The 22,032-nt window shown below is 39.6% G+C and overlaps 1 protein-coding gene across 4 annotated transcripts in view; it reads left to right on the top strand.

Moving 5' to 3' along the window:
• ZNF366 (zinc finger protein 366) overlaps positions 1-22,032 on the top strand; it is a 37,164-nt gene that overhangs the window by 3,230 nt on the left and 11,902 nt on the right. For 2 of the 4 annotated variants that reach the window (XM_087742519.1, XM_087742520.1), the window contains exons 2-4: positions 12,720-12,789; positions 16,751-18,078; positions 20,227-20,418. In XM_087742519.1, the coding sequence (XP_087598645.1) occupies positions 16,780-18,078; positions 20,227-20,418 (1,491 nt within the window). In that variant the 5' untranslated portion in view covers positions 12,720-12,789; positions 16,751-16,779. The remainder of the gene's footprint in view (positions 1-12,719; positions 12,790-16,750; positions 18,079-20,226; positions 20,419-22,032) is intronic. The other 2 variants (XM_087742518.1, XM_087742521.1) reach the window with 1 other exon arrangement.

The raw sequence follows: 22,032 nt of genomic DNA, 5'->3' as shown, positions 1-22,032 counted from the left end.
GGATTACCGCAGATAGCACTTACATTATTTCCAGTCTTTGATATTGCAAAACCTCGATGATGCAGAAAGACATCTATCTGAACAGGCCACTCCACTCAGCCAGACATGTCAGCAGAATACAACTCTGAAAACCAAAAGTAGTAAACGCTGCAGAAGGTGATAGGGTTTTTCTGTGGCCGTGGTTTAAGGACACAAGTCAGGCAAAGGTGTGTAAGGAAAAGTAGCTTCCTATTAGTTGATAAGAAATGATCCATAGCTTCTGAGCACTAATGTATATTCCCCAGTAGTAATTGATCCAATGAAACAAACTGCTCCTTCAAACAGACCTTACAAGTGCTGTGTAGCCTGCTACAGATAGTTGTAAAATTATTCACTTGTTTGATGGACTAATTTTATATCCCAACTGATTTTTGAAAAGAGGCCACCTGTTAAAACCAAACGAGCATTTTCTTCTTAAATGCAGTAGTTTTCCCCATTCTAGTTACCATCCCAGAAGTCCACCAAAAAGGCAGGAATGTCAGCTTGGAGAAGAAAGAATTATACAGAGACAAATAATGTGCAGCCTTCAAAAAGAAAGAAACAAGTCTGGAAAAAAGATGGCTTGGGATTATCCTCTTTCTGCTGAAAAGCTGATATTCTGAAACTGAGACCGCAGCTCTCCATTGCTGTTAAAATGCAGTGGAATTTTATGGATAATATTCAGATTTGTTTCCAATGAAGAGGCCTAAGTTAATATTACTGGTTATTTAAAACACGCATTGAACTGCATGCTGGATGTCTGATTTTTCTTTATATCTACCTGGCAGGGACTAGTCCTTCTTGCCTGGCTTCTAAAATACTAATGATCCAATGAAAAATATACTTAATCTTTGTTTTAGTTCCTTCCAAATTTAATACCTTTGTGATTTGCTTTTGTAAAACAAATGTTTTTATACTAGTGTTCCCCTGATCTTGATAAGCAAAATGCAGCATTTTCCTTCTAAACCAACAACATTTAATGTGTTGTAAAGACTTCTAATGTCACTGGATGTAATTAAGCTAAGTAATCATATATTAAAAGAAAATATTTTCGTGCTCTTGAAGGTTACAGGAAGAAATTATGTGAATATTTGCTTTTTTTTTTAACTTTCACTCCTTATTTCCTGCTTTGTATGTTAGAAAGACACATTATTAATTATTTGAATGAAGGATGAAAACCAATATTATTCTTACTGTTACTTCCCTCCCTCTTCTACTATGAAAGCTAAAACACTGACACATTTTCCTTCTACTTTGTGGGTGTGCATAAATTCATGTGATTTAAAAGAAAAAAATTAGGATAAAAAGTGTGTTTCCTGAAAACCTATTTTCCGCTTGCCAATATTCATAAAAAGTAAAGCTGGAAACATCCAACTTTCCAGCTGCTTATGCTCATTAGCAGCACTAGAACTCAGAGAACACTGAAAAATACAAATATTCATTGAATCGAAAGGTTCATTTAATTATAAAAAGCTGTAAGGTAAACTGAGTCTCATATGTTGATAACCACTTTTCGCTAACGAATTAGAGAAAAGTACAACTGATTTGAAATTGAAAGCAAGGCTATGAGAAGGGTCATAGGCTTTTAGTTGTTATTCTTAGACGATGCTGTACAAGGAATGCTAATGCACAGGAAGCAGGCATTACCCATGCAGTCTTCTGTCTGGAGGCTTGATGAAGAATAGAAACAACCTAAATTCTCCTTGTGGAAAGAATTTTGCAGTGTGATGTTCCCAGGGTAGAGGAGCAGGTGTGGTGACCCTGGAATGGGAGCATGAGGCTTTGCCCCTTCTCGGGGAGCAGCTTGTTCTGACACCAGGCCCTCTGATAAGCCACAAGCGTGTTGGCTGGGACGGACATGATGACTTCCAGTCTTCCTCTTCATTGGTTTGTTGCTATTCCTGACTGTGCAAAAGCCAGTTATGCTTTAGTCTTCTCTGGTGAGCATTGCAATGTATCTGTTAGACTCTTTTTGCAATGATGAAAGACCTTTTGTTTTGTAGAGGGCTCTATGGTGGAAGAAGTATGTGCTCTTACCAACACTCAACACACTAGATTTAAACCAAACTTAGTTATACCTGCTCTAAAGATACCCAGGAAGAACACACTGGAATATAGTTACTATTTCAGGTTTAGTTCTCTCTCTGAGGTGTTTTCTAAAGCAAGTAGTGTTTCAGCTTGGTGTTTCAACTCCAGGTAAAAACTATTTGAAAGCTTTTTTGAAGCGTCCTGTATTTGTTCAAAACTATTGTCCTGTGATAGGAATTCCAGAAGACTGTAGAGGACCTCCTGGAAGAGAAAGTTGACAACCGTGTGCTCGTAGGTTTACCAGAAACTAAACCCATCCATTTATTAAGGTGCAGGAAAATAATAGTTTTTTCCACAGCACCACAGCAAGGGATCCCACCAGCACGATTGTTATGTCAAACAGTTTTCCTGCATAATGCTGCACTCACAATATGAAGTCACCAGGGTTTCCAGAATAATTTTGTATGTCTGTCAGGATACTATGGAAGCAGCCACATGCATCAGAGAAATGGTGCTGACCGACTTCTCCTCTCTATCTCCTTTTCCCTCTGCCAGAAAAATAAAAATACTTATTAAAGCTTTTTGATCCCAAATACATTAGTTTCTTTTTTCATGTTCCACAAAAAGGGAACCCACCCCTAAGCTTAAGCCACAGGTAAAGGAATGCAATTGAACAGATGTCGTTGGATTCCGTAGGCAAATGATCAGGACTTGGGATTCCCTCTAATGACTACACTGAGGATTTTCACTAGTTTGTTCACTACTAGACACCGAAAAAAAAGCATGAACAGGCACCCAGTGGAAGGCACTGAAAGTGACTAGGACAGTAAGTCGGAACAGAATTCATGTAACTATTTATCCTCTGGGTGATGTCCCCCTGTCCATAAAACAGCCTTGCTATTCTTCCTCCCAAAACACAACAATTATTTCAAATATTCCAGGTTTTTGTACATGTTACTTAGCATTTTTCCAGGGAAAAAGCCCTGAATAGAATGACTGGGGGGACGGAAGGGGAGGGAACGAGGGGAAGGGCGGGCATTGAGAGAAAGAGTTATATTAATATATAAGGTGTTTTTTTACAAAACTTCATTTTCTATTGCTGGTTGACCATTCTTAGTCATGGGGTAGAGACAGAGTGGTTTGATGGTTTTTTTGGTTTCCTTTTTCTTGTGATGAAAATCTGAACTGAGTTAGTATCCAGAACAAGCCTTTGGCATCACTAACAGTGAAGGATTAGTACTAGAGTGGTTTGGGAAGTGTTCAGAATTTCAGATTTCAAACTATGTTGAGTTTCTTCTCACTCTCTCTCTTTTTTTTTTTTTCCTTTGGCAAAAAGTAATTTCTTGTTTGTTTGTAGCACTAGTCTCTGTTCCAGTATCTGCTGATGACATTTGGCTAAGTCTGAGCTGCCATTCCCACTCCATATGCTGGTTTATTGAATTTAGTAAAACTGGCATTTTAAATCTGTTTCAGTTTAAAATAATTAACCTCAAGAATTTTTCCCTGTTAGTTGATTTACATAGAGATTTGTTTTCCAATTGATCAAAATCACAAAAGCAATATAAACTTTGTTTTAAATGTCAGATTTTCTTTAGTTGTGGCAACAAACTAATGCTTATTTTTAAAACTTTCTAGAAGTTAAGCAAATAATTAAAAGCAATATGCAGGATGCATTTTGAGGATCAGAGAGGGAAAGCATTTGCTTTTCGCTGTTCAGTCCAGGAGAAGATTCAAGTTTGGCATCACAGGTGAAGGGCAAAGCCAGAGAGGAAGTTATCCTAAATTACTTCCTTGGAGGCACTTCATATGATCCGTCAAAAATACCATTTTATGCTGGAACTGAAGAACTAAGCACATTTCTCTTTAAACAAAATAAACTGATTTTAAAAAATGAACCCTCACTGAACTCGGTTGCGAGAGGTATGCAAAGGTAATAATTTTTCTGAACAATAAATTCATATCCAGCATGGTTTCAATGCTTTAACACAGATATTATGCTCTGGCAGTCTGGAAAGCAGAGCTCCCTAATCACAGTACAAATATATCAAAAGGAATTTCCTCCAATGCCCCAGTAATTTGCCTTAAGAGCCATTTTTAACGCTGTCTCATTGCTCATGATTCTTAGCTTTTTCTATTTGGGTATCAACGGAATAAACACAGTGGTGTCCTAGGAATGGCACTGACATCTCTAATTCCTTTGCTGTGTTTCCTATTGAACTTACGTTCAGAGGGAAATGTCTAAGTCACTACTGAGCCAGCTTAATTGCAAGTGAGTAATAGACCTCTGTTACTAAGAGGGATTAATCAGTCTTTTCAGCTTTTCCAGCAAGAAGTCTGCTCAAACTTCAGCTGAAATCAAATTTATTCATCTTTTCTAAATGATGAGGAAAGCATCATCTGGTAATTACTTTTAATGAACTGGACACCAAAAGAAGTGTTCAGTGGCAGATATATTTTTCCTAATTCTGTCAGTTTCTGCATGAAATCCTTTTCTTTCAGTTTTTGTAGGATATAGCATGTTTTACTGGAACACACGTTACCTACCACTTTAGTCACCTTCAGTTTCTCTATGAGTTTAGAACTGTGTGAAACAAAAAATTGAACACAAAATAAATACAAAAAGCAATGGTCTTGCTAAAGACTAATAAAACACCCCCGTGTTTAAGTAACACTAGACTTTCATTAAAAAACTAATCTATTTTGGAGACTTTATATGAAAACTCTCCCATACAATCCTCTTCTCCCTTGGCCCTTCTCCAAGCATACACGTACATTTTACCTAGTATTTTTTGAGGTATCTGTTGCTTTACATAGGCAACGTCCAGAAGGTGCAATTAACTGCTAATGATGTAGGAGGGTGCCAGCAGGTGGCTTGAGGAACTAAGGCTGAAGGTGGCCCTTAGCTACCCTTTAAGAAAACAAAGAGGTGGGACCAGACCAGACCATCTCTCTGGCCTCCATAGAGGTGATAATGACACTGTGACTACAGTAGAAAGGAAAGCTCAATCTATTTCCTTTTTAAAGGTCATGAATGCCAGTGAAAGGTTTACTTTCAAAACAACAGCCCAAGACAACATGCAGGTTATGGAAGGGCATGCTTTTTTGATCTCCTTTGAACTCCTTATTCACTTAAGAGAACGAAGAAATTTGTCTTATTGACATCACCTCCTAGCAGTCAAATCCCAAATCTTGTTCTCAGCTACACCCCATATTTTCCATGATTTCAATACAACGTGGATGATGCCAGGGAGAGTATTAGGACAGTTATTTAGGATTAATTACTGCCATTGTTAAACTGAGTAATTAACTGATCTGGCCAACCCATCATTAATTCCAAGAACTAGTGAGGGAAGGATCAAATTGCATTTCCGCCCTGTCTGCTGGCACCAGTTAAGCTTTGCACATTTGAAGCTCTGCTACTGTATGTGCTCCTGATGCCACCATCATGGACAATCTGGTCTTGTCAGCCCTGAACTCTAGGCAGGGTCTGGAAACTCAGTCTACCTATGCCTAAATGCTCTTGGGGACCCAGCCCTGTGAGAATATTTATATGAAGCTGAATATACACCAACAACATCAAATTCAGTGCAAAATGTAACAGGTGGGAGACTTTGATTCATTTCCCTCCTCCCTCCTGAGGAGTTTGGACCCATCTCTAGCTTCTTAAGGGAGTGCCCTAACTAGAGCCTGTGAGGGAAACCCTGCTCTCCTTTGGCTGGAGCTGGGCCATTACACAGACAAAAATGCAAGTGCCAAGGGGCAGCGAGCAGGGAGAAATCAGACAGGGTAGTCAGGGGCTGCAGACTCCATCCCTCTAGGGGCAGCTCTGGGCTCCCCTCCAGGTGTCACTTCTCCAGGTTTATTGAAAGTTAAAGACACTTCACCCTCCTGAGTGACTGCATGTGTGGGTTGGCTAGGTGTCAGGCTCCTTTCAGTTCATTCTGCTTCATAACCCCTTCTCTGCAGTGCCAAAGTTCCGGAAGAAGGGATTTAGGGTCCAGTATGGGTGATTGCAATTTGTTAATGTACATCCTCAGCCTAAACTCAGACCTGTACTCATTTCCTGGACAGCAGCTCTCAGCATTTGCATTTCTGTTTTCTTTTCAAAACAGGTGAAACTAGTCTAGGGTACCTAAGACAAGTTCTTCTTAACATGAACACAGGAGCGCCTTCAAAAGCAGCCCAGTGCCACATGCTGGTTAGCCTGCTTGAAGCAATAGCTCACCCCTGTGTATCCTCCAAAGTTTTATTGAGAATATGAATGTATTTTGCTTTCCTGATCCGGTGGAAAAAAAAGAAAAAAAGAGAGGCATTGTACATTTAAAAACCCCTAATCAATAAAGACTATGCAGTTAAAGGGTTATCAGCAAAAATGATCTAGCTTTACAGTAGCAAAATAATGGTTTCTAAAGATGGGAGAAATTGAAGCAGGACAGGGTCGGCTGTTCTCGGAGTTGGTGGGGAGATGGAAAGCAGGGCATGAGTGAAATAACCTACAGTACACATGGGTTTCAGGGGACTTTAAGGAGAAGAAATAGTAGTGTTTCAGGGAGAGGTAAACTGAGAAGAGCATAGGTGGGCATCACTCCTCCTGCACAGTGCAGCTTTCACTGCCCTGGCTCCTCTCTAAATTTCTGGAGGTGCAAGACCTTCCATCAAAGCACTCAGAGATATCTCACTTCCCCACAGTACCTACCACAGTACCTATCTCTGTGTGCCACTCAGCCCACAAGAAATAGCTGTGTTTGGATTTTTATATTAAATAACTTTTATCCATATCCATCCTATGTGGAATAAGAAAAAAATCAGAATGCAATAACTTTGGATCAGGAAAACTCTGAGTCACAGACAGCTGGAGGCCTGAAGACAATGCTGAAAAGTTGTCATGGTACTGTCTCCTGTTTCTTATATTTTTCACAAGACCAGTATCTTGGGTTAGCTGCACTACTAGCCTGACCTGATATGGCTGGTTTTACATCTCCCTCTACCTCACCAGCAGCTGTGTTTCAGGATACACTTAGCAGGTTTCTTTGGAAGGAAAGAGAAAGGCAAGACGGGTGCTGTGGGCAGAGATGGGCCAGGGCTGCGCTGTGGACCCAGAGGTAGAGATCTGCCAGCAAACAGCTGTTCCCTCTCCCCTTCCTCCCCACCTCAAAGAAGCCTTGAATTCCCTGTTGGTACCAGAGAATCAGGCATGTGGAGGTGGTCAGCTGAGGACATATAATCTTTGTCCCCTTACACACTTTTAGACAGGATAATTTGCTGTGCTTTGCAGGCTCCCACCATGTGTAGTTGTGGTTTGGGGTGACTTTGTGTAACAGCTAACACTTCAGAGCCTGTGGACTTAACATTCACTTCATTATCCAGGTTATCTATGTGTTGCTGACTATTTTAGCAGATAGAATAGAGAAGCAGAGAGGGAGTGAACCACAGATGGAATAGAGAAGTGAAGAGGGAAGGAAACATAAGAGAAGAACTAAGAAAACTCACAAAGAGGAAGAAAAAAGAAAAAAAAGGAGAAAGGAGGATAAGAAAAAGAGAAATAAAGAGCCAAAGCAGCAGCAAGTCTAAACTGTCCTCAAAGGGCACTTTGTATGTACATTGACATGACTAGAGATGGTCCATGAGGCTTAACTACTGCTAGGGGCGTTACCATTAAGGACCTATTGCAGATGTTCAGTAGCTAACCTGGCCACACTGCTCTGTGACCTCCACCAATTGTCTTGTTAGGCAACAGAAAAGTAGCGAGAATGATAGCAAAGGTTTTGCTTAACTAAGGACAGGGCACACATAAAAGCAATGAGAGGGACAGCAAACCATTTTGCTAAACTGAGAACACAGCACTTACTGGGGAGCAGAAAAATATCTACAGCTACCTCACTATAGCCCCAGGCATTTTTTTTTTTTTTAATCTAATCAATGCCATCCTTGAAAAGCAAAATTATGCCATAAACCACTCTAAAAGCACATCTGACGCCACAAAGAGTGCCCCAGCTTTGGTAGGGTGGTTGGTGGGATTGCTCCAGACTTTCAGCAGAGAATATCTCAGAACCTAGTTTAACACTTTCAATAATTATCAAAACAAAAATGATCTGTAAGTTATGGAAAAGTGAATGTGCATTCATTTGGATACGATTTTAAGCATTTTCTCTATTACAAGAAGCACAAAGTAACTATACTCCTGTAAAAGTGCTCATAGTGTCTTGCTCCCTGAAAATTGAGTACAAAACCAAGTTACACATATATTCAAGATGATTCCAAAAGTCACTCTATAGGCAGTACAGGCAAATGGGTATGTTTCCTAAACTTCTATATTTTCCAGCTAAAATAAAACAAAAAATATATAAATTAAAATGTTAAAATTTGGGAATAACAAAGACAATGCAGGCAGGGTATTTCTATTGCACAGTTTTCTGAGGGAAGACCCATTTCTTTGTATTGGTGTCATCTCCCAGAAAATATTAATGCAGCTACACTGCATAGGAAGCACTTAGAGCAGAAGGAATATCTGAAATGATCAAACCTCAAACCTGAAGCAAGGAAGACATGTGAAACCGAGTCAATGAAGGAAAAAAAAGATTATATAATATATGATATCTTTGAAAGTTCATTGGTTGTTGCATCTGTTTACTGTGTCATGTTAAACTGTTTAAACGTGATATTTTTTAATCAATCAAGTTTCTGATGTGTGTGATTGTATGAGTTCCATTAAGTTTGCTTGCAAAGGTTAACTGTTAACATATTGTCTCAGGGTATAAAAGTTATTTTTTGCTGTATATATACAGTACATTTGCCAAAAGTATCAAATTTTGGTCATGGCATAGATGGGTTCATATCTCATGGACAACAGAACCTGTAACAAATAACAAGGAAAACTGTGAAGGATTAGTTTCAGAGTTCATTGGAAGTGTTTCCATAAGCCTTAGTGAGCTCTGATTATGCCCTAGGAAGAGTTACCAAGGTTATCAGTGTTCCTTTGATAAGCATTTGCTGAGAAAAAACCCACATTTGTTGATGGAAAGAAGAAGTTTTATCCTGAAGCCTGATACCAGCAGATGAAGGTAATTTCCCAGGGAGAAGTGAAAAGACACCGAGCTCCTCAGTACTATCATACTAATGTAGGAAGAAAAAACCTGCTCTGGTCCACTTCTCATTTTCAGTCATTCCAGATCATTTTCATGAACAATTGTTGACTTGTTTCCAATTCTAATTCTATTAATGATGGTAATCCAAAAGGGGAAGAGAAATATTTATGGCAATATCTTTATCTTGATAGTGTTCTCCATTTAAGCAGACATATCTGTCTCATAAAAGGCATGGGACAAGAAGCCATACCTCAGAAGACAGTTAAGCTGATGGTTAAATCATGGACTTCATTTGACACCGGGTCTACATGCATGTGTGAGAGAGAAAACAAACGTTTGTAGAAGTGGTATTGGAAAAGATTTGACTAAACTCCACAACGGCTATTATTCCCAGCTCAGGCCTGTTTTTTTAAGGCTTCGCCAACATTTGTGTCTCCCTAAACAGTATCTGCACCCATTGATTTTGGATACTTTCCCTAAATCCATGTTTATTTTTACAAGGTAGTCCAAATTTCTGTCTTCTCCCGGCTCCACACTGTGGCAGAAAAAGTGCTCTCTTCATTTAAAATGTAAATCATCTTTTAAGTTAGCTTCAAATAATGTAGCATAAAGACGTCAAGGTTGATTTGGGTCTATTAACACATACTCAGCTTATGTATAACATGTACTCAGTTTATATACTCAACTTGAGTATGTTAACATACACTTAGTATATGATAATGGAGTTCATTTTTCAAATTTGTGTGCTTGAAATGTGGATATTTATGCCTGGAAACCATGGGTGGAAAACACACCTTGCATGGACTTCTCTAAATAAAAGAGTAGGGTTGACACTGATTTTAGAGAAGTTCTGGTATGGGTTTGATCATGGTCTTTTACCTTTGTCCTCCTCTAATGACTATAGTCACTCAAGCCTAGAGTAAATAAAGTACCTTAATTTGAAAAAAACTATACAAATAATCCATTATTGAATAATAATGGCAGTTTGAGGCAATATCTAGTGAACCTAGTATTGAAATAACTCTAAATCTTTTGAACATATTTAGAACTTTTACATCATTCATCAAAGCAGCACCTACTAACGCAAATCTCACTACAAATGACAAGCAGGTGCATCGATTTTACAGATATGGAACATTATTATCATCTAGTCCAACTTGTTACTCAAGACAGGCCATAAAACCAGCAAAACAGACAAAATACACTTGAAAATTACAAGTTTAAAACATCTACATGATTGTTTTCCAACTCTCTGAAATTATGAAATTCCCAATAGAAAAGGAAATTATGAGTGGTAACATTATTACATGACTTCACTCACACACTGGAGGCAGCAGAAAACAAGTGGAAGAAAAAGAAAAAAGGGGCTTATGGAGGGTTCATGCTGCCATTGAAGGAAAATAGCAGGAAAAATTGTAAGGAGGAATCAGATGTGTACTAACTGAAAATACTTGGTTACCAGTAATGGATACATTCATGCTTGTACAGGTATTCCTGGTATTTGCAAAGTCTGACAAATAACTCAAAGCAGTGTAGATTCAGTAGGGAACCCTGCTTAGCTGCTGAAATGAAATGAATTCATCATAGTAAAGCCCCTTTGATCAGATCCTGAGACTGACGTGAGTTTTGCACAAGCAGCAAATCAATGAAAATTAAGTAAAGAATTGGGTGCTTAGTTCAACAGCTGTATTTAAAACCAAAACCTATTTGAAAGTATGAACTGAACAAAGAAGATCCCATTAAACCTATTAAGATAACCATAACCGTCTCTATAATAACAGTTTACAAAAGTCAGTGATTGAAAAAAAACCCAGCTGGTTGTTCAATAAGGCTGAAGCTCTCCAATTGCTCAACTTTAGCTCAAGAAATGTAATAGTGTGTCATTTGTCACTGATCCTCACCACATCTAGCACAGAAACAGCAGTTAGATTTCATTCTTTCCTTACAGATGCCAATATTTCAGGCCCCAAAAGGAGAGCAGAAATGCAGTCTTGCAGGGCACAGTTTCTACAGTCATATGTATTCAATTAAACATGGAATTTCTCTTCCAGCTAAGAGAGGCTATTCAGCCTATTTAGCCACCTTTAGACTTCCTACACTTTCCTCCCATCTTCTTCTGAAATAGCAAAACAAGCACAAACCTCCTAATAAAGTAACCTGTTTCCCTTTGTTAGAGAGTACATACCACTTTCACTCATCTTGGTCTCATTTCTGGTTTTACCATTGTGTTGCCCAAGAGCAAAATCAGAACAGTAGTAGTCAGTGTTTAAGCTTGAGAAACTTCATAACCTCACATTTTTATGGCTGGGCTTATTATCAGTCTATAGACAGAAGGCACTTTCATACAGGAAACAGAATCTTGGTGCTACTGAAGTCTAAAGAAAATTTGCTGTTGACTTCAGTGCAGAATATTAACTGGAGACTGTAACAATGCATACGCTTGTAGAGTGAACAGCATGATTTACATACTTTTTTCATCCTTTGTCTGTAGAAATATGCTGAGTGGAAATGAGAAAGTAAATGGTGATTCATGTTCTGTATTAAACTCTCTTCCTCTTTCATGGAAGTTAACATTATTAGCTGCTGCATAGATATTCTATTTTGGAAATACCTCAACAACTGTCTGAACTCCCTGTAGCCTTTCTTTTCTTTTTTTGAAAGGGCAGGGAGAGAGCATATTTGTGGTTCTATTTTTCAAAACAGTGTATTTCCAAATATACTTATTTACATAAAAAAAGAAACTGTGAGGATGCTTGTCTGTTCTAAAGAAATTAACTTTTTAGTAAGGTTGGGAGTGTTGGTTTAGGGGTTTTTTTTTATGTTTAAGTGCCAATATAGCATGGAAACCTCTGTCTCTGTGAGCTTTCCAGACGAAGTTCTCAAAACTGAGGAGCTGAAATACTACTGATAAAAGCTAGAATTTTTAATGTCTACCCAGGTTTAAACTAACCTCAATGTTTAGAATCACACACCTCTGTGCTCCATAGCATTACATTTTAAATACTAAGTGCTGAAGAAAGAGGAATTTTAAAATGCTTATATAGGAAACACAAAAGGTCCCTAGGAGATATTTAAAACAAAAATTTTTCAGTTCACCCCCCCTTATTTATTGTTGAGTATTAAAATGACTTCAGCTACTCAAGAGTCAGATAGAAAAAGATTATTGAGGAATTGTGCTATTAAAAGCTTTAAAGTTCTCTGCTGAAGTTATTTAAAGAAGAAGGGACTGCTCCTTAACTATTTCTTGTGTGGTGGTCAAATTTATAGTCACTTCTATGGTTTCCTCAGGACTCACATTTTTATGGAATTAAGTTCTGGTCAAGGTGAAGATCATGCCTCCATTCAAATTAGCAAGGTTTTGCTACCAACATGAAAAGAGATGAGAAGAGATGCTACAATTAATCTTTGCTCAACTACTTTCTACATCATGGGGTTTGGCAGATGGAAGGGAAAAAAAAAGCAGGAAGGTGATCCATATTTAGACTGCAAATCTGTACGTTCCCTCCCCGTTTAGGTGCTCTTTTGTTGGATTATATAGCACCTTTTGATTGTGCTGGTCACTGACTGGTTAAACACTTTCCCTCGTAGGCTTGGTCCCGTGATGTGTATTGCTGTGGACAGTGGAATAAACCCAAACGCTCAGTGAAAGCAGCCAAAGGTTAGTAGTGCAAGGAAATTATTTCTTTCTAGTAATTTCAAGCGGTTCTACAGCCTCAGCCATAACTCCGTGTTTCAGAAAGATTGAGATTTTGCATAAAACAGGCTGTGGAAGAAGGGAGTAACTGGCAGCCAAGAGGCAAGAGAGCAATTAGATAAAATTCACTGTCACTTCTGTGTATTTTTGGCAGCATTTCAATAATATAACAAAAGCAGTAAATAACATAGCTGCGTTCTCAATTGCTAGGGGCTTTCTGAAGCATTTTATGTCCATATTGCTGGGAAAGAATCAGATACACAAGATGAAAGATATTTGAGGGACAGGCCCGTACTCTGAAGGGAAGATTTTGGTCTACAGGCATATTTTTTATTCAAACTGTGTGAGTTTAACTTTGCTTAAAACGAATTTTGAAAAAAAACTTTTCCCTTTTGGAAAGAAGTGGAGTCTTTTTTTGGTATTCAAAGGATTCCCTTCCCATTCTCTTCAAGATCTATCTGTTCCTTATTTTGCCCAGGGAGTTAGGGTAACAAGGAAACATAGCAGAATGCATTCTCCCTAACAATCCTCTCTGATGGAACATACACTTGTATATATATTACATATATATGCATACACACACACAAATATAGTGTATATATGTAACGTGTATCTATATGTACACTATTTCCAGTCAGTGAGCTAGGACTGAAAGTCATATCCTAGTATAATTATTAGATACTTGTCTCAGTCGTAAGCAATTCTTTTAGCCTTTTCCACTATCACAATTGTTTTTTGAATCATCACTTTAGAGATCCTTCAATTTTTGCTTCAATTACTACCCCTTCTTTGTGCATTGATTGATCCCTTTGTCTAAATCTTCCATCTTAAAGTTTTGTCACTGAGCCTTTGGCTTCATACAGTATCTCAAAGATAATTCCACAGTATACCCTGTTAGAAGGAAGTAATCTGTTTGCAAACAGGTTTTTAAGAAGCCTTCTCTTGTCCACAGCCTAACTAGGTAACAGAGATCTGCTTTTATCTATCTTTAGAAGTAGGTTTATCCAGCACGGAGCTAGCTTCCTGAAAAAGAAACAGGACTGTCTTTAGTACTCCAACCACCTTCATGCTCTTCACCCAGCATTTCCAAGAATGGTGTTATAAATAGCATCGACGTGTCACAGGTGACAAGAGGGAAAATATGCCTACTTTTCCAACATAACCTCTGCCTGGTTGGATAGATGCATGTACACAAACACACATACACATTCAGATAAGTGCATCCCTCAGGAGGACTACAAGGATGTTGTGAGGTTATGCAGGGAGAAAATTAGAAGGGCCAAAGCCCAGCTAGATCTCAATCTGGCTACTGCCATAAAAGACAATAAAAAATGTTTCTATAAATACATTGGCAATAAAAGGAGGGCTAAGGAGGGCTAAGGAGAATCTCCATCCCTTATCGGATGCAGGAGGAAACAGTCACAAAGGATGATGAAAAGGCTGAGGTACTTAATGCCTTCTTTGCCTCAATCTTTAATAGCAAGACCAGTTGTTCTCAGGGTACCCATCCTCCTGAGCTGGAAGGCAGGGACAGGGAGCAGAATGAAATCCCATAATCCAAGGGGAAACCGTTAGCAACCTGCTACACCACTTAGACACACATAAGTCTATGGGGCTGGAGGGGATCCACCCAAGGGTACCAACGGAGTTGGTGGAGGTGCTCACCAAGCCACTTTCCATCATCTATCAGCAGTCCTGGCTAACCAGGGAGGTCCCAATTGACTGGAGGTTAGCCCTTCTTCATCTACAAAAAGGGCTGGAAGGAGGATCTGGGAAACTACAGGCCTGTCAGTCTGACCTCGGTGATGGGGAAGGTTATAGAGCAGATCATGTTGAGTGCAATCACGCAGCCCATACAAGACAACCAGGTGATCAGGCCCAGTCAGCATGGGTTTATGAAAGGCAGGTCCTGCTTGACTAACTTAATCTCCTTCTATGACAAGGTGACCCACTTAGTGGATGAGGAAAGGCTGTGGATGTTGTTTACCTACACTTTAGTAAAGTCTTTGACACCATTTCCCACAGCATTCTCCTGGAGAAACTGGCTGTACATGGCTTGGATGGGCATACTCTTCGCTGGGTAGAAAAATGGCTGAATGGCTGGGCCCAAAGAGTGGTCGTGAATGGAGCTAAATCCCATTGGGAGTGAGTCACAAGTGGTGCTCCCCAGGGCTCAGTATTGGGGCCAGTTCTGTTTAACATCTTTACCAGTGATCTGGACAAGGGGATTGAGTGCACCATCAGTAAGTTTGCAGATGACACCAAGCTGGGCAGGAGTGTTGATCCACTTAAAGGTAGAAAGGCTCTATAGAGGGATCTGGACAGGCTGGATTGATGAGCTGAGGCCCGCTGTATGAAGTTCAACAATGCTCAGTGCCAGGTCCTGCACTTGCGTCACAACAACCCCAGGCAATGCTACAGGCTTGCGGAAGAGTGGCTGGAAAGCTGCCTGGTGGAAAAGGACCTGGGGGTGTTGGCTGGCAGCCAGCCAAATACGAGCCAGCAGTGTGCCCAGGTGGCCAAGAAGGCCAATAGCATCTTGGCTTGTATCAGGAATAGTGTGGGCAGCAGGAGCACAGAAGTGATTGTCTCCCTGTACTTGGCACTGGTGAGGCTGCACCTCAAATACTGTGTTCAGTTTTGGGCCCCTTATTGCAAGAAGGACACTGAGGTGCTGGAGCATGTCCAAAGAAGGGCAACAAAGCTGGTGAAGGGTCTGGAGCACAAGTCTTACGAGGAGCGGCTGAGGGAACTGGGGATGTTTAGCGTGGAGAAAAGGAGGCTGAGGGGAGACCTTATCGCTTTCTACAACTACCTGAAAGGAGGTCGTAGCGAGGTGGGGTTTGGTGTTTTTGCCCAAGTAAGAAGCGATAGGACAACCTAAACCATTTCCAACCTAAATGATTCTATGATTCTGGAGAGCCAAGGCAAAAGGTAGCAGCCTTTTTTAAGATGAACCAAAATTCATAACCAATATTTTAGGTGACCCCCAAATTCAGGAGAAGCTCCCTGTGTGATTAATGGAACATAAAATTTTGCCAGAAGAAAATTATTAATCTGCCTTGTTACACTGTACCACCAGAAAGACTTGGAGCATTCTTAAGTGTCAGTTACTCTGGAGACCTGCGGTTGTTGACATTAATTCTATATTTAGTTTTATAGTGGAGATTTTGCCCACCTATTTAGAAACAAAAACCCCTAGATTAAGTCTATTAAACTGAATGTAATTTGGAGAGTTGTTGAAGGTCTTTCCTCCCCTAAATCTGCCAGGTAAATGTCTCTGGGATTAAAACAAAGTAAATAAATTAATCTCCGCCTTCTTATTACAATACAAAGTGAGAGAAGCCAGGAAGCGCAGCGCAAAACCTGATGGTACACAGTGTCCTTAGATCACTTGGCCATTGTTTTCTCTCACAGCAGCACATGTTAATGATACAAAGAAGTTTAACATTTTTTGGCTTTGGCTTTTCATGTCACAACCATAATAATTGTGCACATTATTGTTTGTATTGCCATATCCTTTAGATGCACCGCCAATTTCTAGAGCCTGTGCATGCACAGCCAAGGACAGGGTTTTGCCCACAAATAGACTGGCTGAAATAAATTAAGCAGAAACATTGCCATACAGATTCAGCTGCAAAGTAGTGTTTTCCAGTACAGCATGTTTATGTTGCAAAGATGTTCTATGGGTCAAACTTGATTTAAAGCACCAATTCTAGTGCAGGAAGACCAAAGCTTCTTTGTTCTTTGCTAACCAGTTTAATTCTGCTTTAAAAGGCTTTTTTCTTATATGGGCCTAAGACACCCTTAGTTGCATTTAGTTAAAAAAACCCAACAACCTCCAAAACAATAGAATAGACAATAAAATGTTAAACCCAGGAGAATAGGAGAAAATAAAGAGATTTGGGTTTTTGTTTGTTTTCAGGAATTTGGGCAACACAGAAAAAATCAAATATGATTAAGAATGAAGAAATGAGTTTTAATGTGGACAGTACCCGAGCCTCTCCCTTCTCCCGTTGCCTGCGGCCGATGAGCCCTGTTGCAAAGCCACACAGAACAACTCCATTCGGTGAAGAATTCAGACCACACCTCTCACATTTCCGCTATGGTCCTCCTCCTCTTGGAGACATGGAAACATTCCAGGGGTCCTTGGAAGGAGGGTCTCGGAAACGCAAGAGCATGCCAACAAAAATGCTTCCTTCTATTGCCCTTGAGCGTTCCTCATCACCACCAGACAGACCTGAAGATCACAATGACATAGGTTCTTCCAGTCTCCCCTTGGTGTTCCAACAGCCAGCACAGCCCAAGTATAGTTCCCAGATGATCGACCTCTGCAACTTTGGTTTTCAGTTCTACAGAAATCTGGAGCACTTTGGAGTCAAGCCCATTAAACAAGAATCAGTGAAATCTAGCATGGCATGGCCCAGTAGCCCAGCATTCATGCAGGCTCCTTACCCGTATTATCCTAAAGTCCACCCTGGCTTAATGTTTCCTTTTATTGTGCCACCAAACTTTCATTTCAGGAACCCCTTTCAAATGAAAAGACCTCCAGAGCCACCCTTCAGGAGGGCTGAAGCAAGAGAAAGCGGTGAAAATAAACAGAAAGTGGAAAGAGTAGATGTCAACCTTCAGATAGATGAGAGTTACTATGTAGATGTGGGGGGTGAACAGAAACGCTGGCAATGTCCCATGTGTGAGAAGTCTTATACATCCAAGTACAATTTGGTCACCCATATCTTGGGGCACAGCGGCATTAAGCCACATGCGTGCACCCGATGTGGCAAGCTTTTTAAGCAGCTGAGCCACTTGCACACACATATGTTGACACACCAGGGCACTCGGCCACACAAGTGCCAGGTGTGCCACAAGGCTTTCACTCAAACCAGTCACCTTAAGAGACACATGATGCAACACAGTGACATCAAGCCTTACAACTGCAGGATCTGTGGCAGAGGTTTTGCTTACCCCAGCGAGCTGAAAGCACACGAGTCTAAGCACGAGAGTGGCCGAGAGAACATTTGCGTGGAGTGTGGCCTGGACTTCCCAACCCTGGCCCAGCTGAAGAGACACTTAACAACCCACCGTGGCCCTATACAGTACAATTGCACTGAATGCGATAAGACCTTCCAGTACCCGAGTCAGCTGCAAAACCACATGATGAAGCACAAAGACATCCGCCCGTACATCTGCACTGAATGCGGCATGGAGTTTGTACAGCCCCACCATCTCAAACAACACTCCCTAACTCACAAGGTAAGCCAGCACGGGTTGTGCTCTCACCTTGCATCAGAAGATAGCACAAGGATTACAGGCTACTAAAGATACACGTATGTACCTCCTCGGAAAGAAGGCAATCAGACTACAGAGCCTCATGCTGGCCCTGTGCCAGCTAGAGAGTTTTATGCAGAGCAAAAGCCCCAGCAGTGCTGGCAATAGTAGAAGCTAGATGTCTCTGTCAGTCTTAAGAAAGTACACACAAAACCAGCTTTGTTATAAACAGGAATTCAATTAAACCACCTGTATTACTTCCCAAAACTGTATTCACATCTCTCCATTTCTGGGTTTTATCTTCAGAATGACATTCTGTAACATAACATAATTTTGTAAAGCTGTATAACACCCTCGAAATTTTAACAGAAATTTTCTGCTGAAAACCAGTTCTATTGCTTTGCTCCCTTAATTGGGAAGTAGGTGGATTTGCAGTAGACTGTATGTATGCAGCAAAAGTAAGTATATTATTACTCATTAGATTTTGAAGAACCATTGAAATGAGACATTTAGGGAAAAAACCCAACCTAAAAAAAATTCCCCTTTGTGCATAAGTTATCCAGAATGCCAGTTAATAAAAGTGGGCAAGCAGGACTATAATCCCAGCCAATTCGTATCAAGTGGCAGTCTTGCCACTGCTGACAGCAATGACAGCAGAGTCAGTTTAGGCTAGGAGCGGGCTTTGGAACATATCCAGAAAGATTGCTTTCAAAAATGTAACTGTTCCATTCAAGCATGTCTGAAATTGTCTTATCCACCTTTACAAAAATGTTGTTAACACAAGTCAAAACCTCACACATTTTATAAAAATTTGCTTCTAGCTTTGCATATTCTTCCTTTAACACTTGAATTTTGCCTTTTATAGGAAAAACATTAAAAATACAGAAAGCTACAGCATTTCAGTCTTATAGAAACATTTTCTTTTAAAAACCAACAACCTCTACTTCCACATTTGCTTTTTCTTCCCTACTACATGATTATAGTTTCTGCTCTTTTTGGAGATTCCCTGGTCTTTGGATTTACCATGCAAAATTCTACTAATTTAAGACTTGGTAGTTTTTTGTCACAGGAAATGCAATGCCCCTGAGCCTTTAGAGAGCTTCTGCTTCTTTGTCCACAGCTGCAGGTGGATTCAGCTGTGAACATAATTAACAGTACTTAGCTGCCCAAATGCAGCCTCACATCAGATACGCAGACACTTAAGGCTGCTGTTTGCATTCACAGTTTTAGCTTTGCAATTAACTGTGAAAACTACTGACTGGCACGAAAGTACAGATCGTTTCAAGTCTTCTTTGTAATGGGAGCCTGCAGGAGGAGTAATTGCTCTGGGCATTTCACTAGTAAATCCTCATTACCTTCAGCAAGTGATACTCAAATTCTTATAGTGTTTAGTGGTAAAGTCATTGACTTTCATAGCATCTAAATGACCTTTTGAGGAGCTGACAGTTAGAACACATGGATGTGAGCAAGAATATTGAATTATGTATTAGTAAATTGACTGGATGGCATAAAAGGTGCTAGAAATGCTTTGTAAACACCAGATAAAATGGGATCACTCCATTAGGGTTAGTGGAAGTCCCACTAAGAGTGAACAGTTTTTTCTTTTCATTGAATGTAACATGTGTATCCTTATTTGGTGATATTTCTTGACTACTTCTCAGTTACTTCAGATTATTTTACATAGCTTTCTTCAAAACAGGGCTATGCCTTTTTTAGAAGCCAGTGACGTTCAATCATGAAAGGCAAGCACTACTTTAGTCTCTTAACTGGTTAGCTTTTATTCTTGGTCAATAAGTGTACACTTTTGACCAATACTTTACATAAGCAGCAGAGTAAGACAGAAGCTCTGCTACTGACTACGTCTCATTGATTTGTAAACTTACTGATGCAAACAAAACTCATTATTTCATTAAGCTTACATTTTGTTTTCCTTCTCTGCTTCTTGTAAGAATTTGCCAGGAAAAAAATACATGAGTATCTATTACTTAAGCAAATGATGTTAAAAGTGAAATAATTTATTACCTGATTTGCTAATTCAGAATGAGTAATTCATACATTGCTATATGCTGAAGATGAAATTATCTAGAAAATATTCCACCTACAGAATTTTCTGATTTTTTTCTTTTCTTACAGGGTGTGAAAGAGCACAAATGTGGAATTTGTGGCCGGGAATTTACTCTGCTGGCCAACATGAAGCGACATGTCCTGATCCACACCAATATCAGAGCCTATCAATGCCATTTGTGCTTCAAGAGCTTTGTGCAAAAGCAGACTCTCAAGGCCCACATGATAGTTCACTCTGATGTCAAACCCTTTAAATGCAAGGTAAGCGCATTTGGTGGCAGAAGCATTAACCTACTGAATATTTCTGTGATATTATCATCTTGCAATATGGTAGAATCAGAAGAACAAGACTTGCTAACACATACTGCAGTTGCATTTAAATTAGCATAAATCAGCCTGGTTTTCTTTCTTTATCCAGGTTCTGCTTACATAGCACAAAATAATGGAGGTAAATATCTGGAGTTTACTCCCTTCCCCTTCAATATCAGTAACTTTCATCCTCAAATATTTTTTTCTGCTTCGTGAGCATTTACATGTCACAGTGGTTTGAGGACAATAAATATACCTGACATTTGCTTAGTATAGCCATCCAAACAAAAGTCTAAGTGCTTAATAGCTTGAAACACTGACTAAAAACATAAATCAAGTCGTGCACCCCACAGAGGACCATGGAAAAGCAGCAGCCACGACTTCACACGGTGATGCTATGCAACAGTTCAGGGAAGGACTCAAAGAAAGCCACAGCAAAATACAACTGCAGAAGGGATTTGAACAGGTCAAGTGTAATTACCAGACTGAAATTCAGGGCAGGACATCAGTATCCTAACAAAACAACCTCTGAGACCATCTGGCCTTCTTAGGATCCTGTGCAAATTCCAGTTTGCTGCTTCCCTCCAGCACATTGGAGGCTGACATTCCTTTTCCATCCTCTCTCCTTCTCCTTCCCCATAAACCTTTGAGGCTTTGACTTTCTTGATTGTGCTTATCTCTAATATCATCCTTATGAATTATTCATGTTTATATTCTTACTCAGTATTGGACACTACATCTGTTCCTTTTGCTGCCTATCTGGTTCATTACTGTAATCATACCTTGTGAAGTCAAAGGTTGTAGGTTTTATTCCCACTTTGATCTGCTCTAAGAGGGCTATAAATACAGAGTGGAGCATATTACTCAGTTTATGCCTAAGTAACTGAAGATTGATCTGGAAGCAATTTCTAGAACTCTTTTCATCCAACTCTTTTCATCCAACTCTTTTCATCCAACATCTTTATGGAATTAAATATTTTCTTAAAAGGAACATTTCATAGAGAAGCAGAGCTGGATGAAAATTTTTAAACGGAATTATTTTCTCTTCAAAATGTCATAGGAAAATACGGCATTCAGTGATAATTTTAATAGGAAAATGTCAAAATTAATCTTTTTTACTTCCTCATTTTGCTTTGATAGCTTTGACGCATGTCACTTTGAAAAAAATAACAGCAGGTCTTTCAACTTTATCATGTTGTTTCATTTTAATTTATGTCATATTAAAATGTTATTTTGTATACTAGGACTTATTCTATATTGATAAAATAATTTCTGTTACTGAAATGCTTGAGTACTTCCATGTCAAGTCTGCTGGAGACTTTCATTCTTTGAGAACACCTGCAAACCTGTCTTTTTGTTCCCATTTGGTCAAAGTCCTTCTCTGACCCCTCAAATTTCAGAAAAGAAACTCAATTGTTTGATCTGCTGTTCTGGATGTGGTATCTGGACCCACACTCTTTTTTAGGTATGTGCAAATAAGCTGAAAGTTTGTGTTCAGGCTAGGGTTTGATGATGACAGACTAGTAAAACTTAGAGATGGCAATAGTTTGAACCAGGAACTGGAGT

This window comes from Nipponia nippon, unplaced genomic scaffold, assembly GCF_047370975.1.
Source record: "Nipponia nippon isolate SJK-2023a ecotype South Korea unplaced genomic scaffold, ASM4737097v1 scaffold_8, whole genome shotgun sequence".
NCBI classification, from domain to species: Eukaryota; Metazoa; Chordata; class Aves; order Pelecaniformes; family Threskiornithidae; genus Nipponia; species Nipponia nippon.
This window is presented reverse-complemented; position numbering and strand designations above follow the sequence as displayed.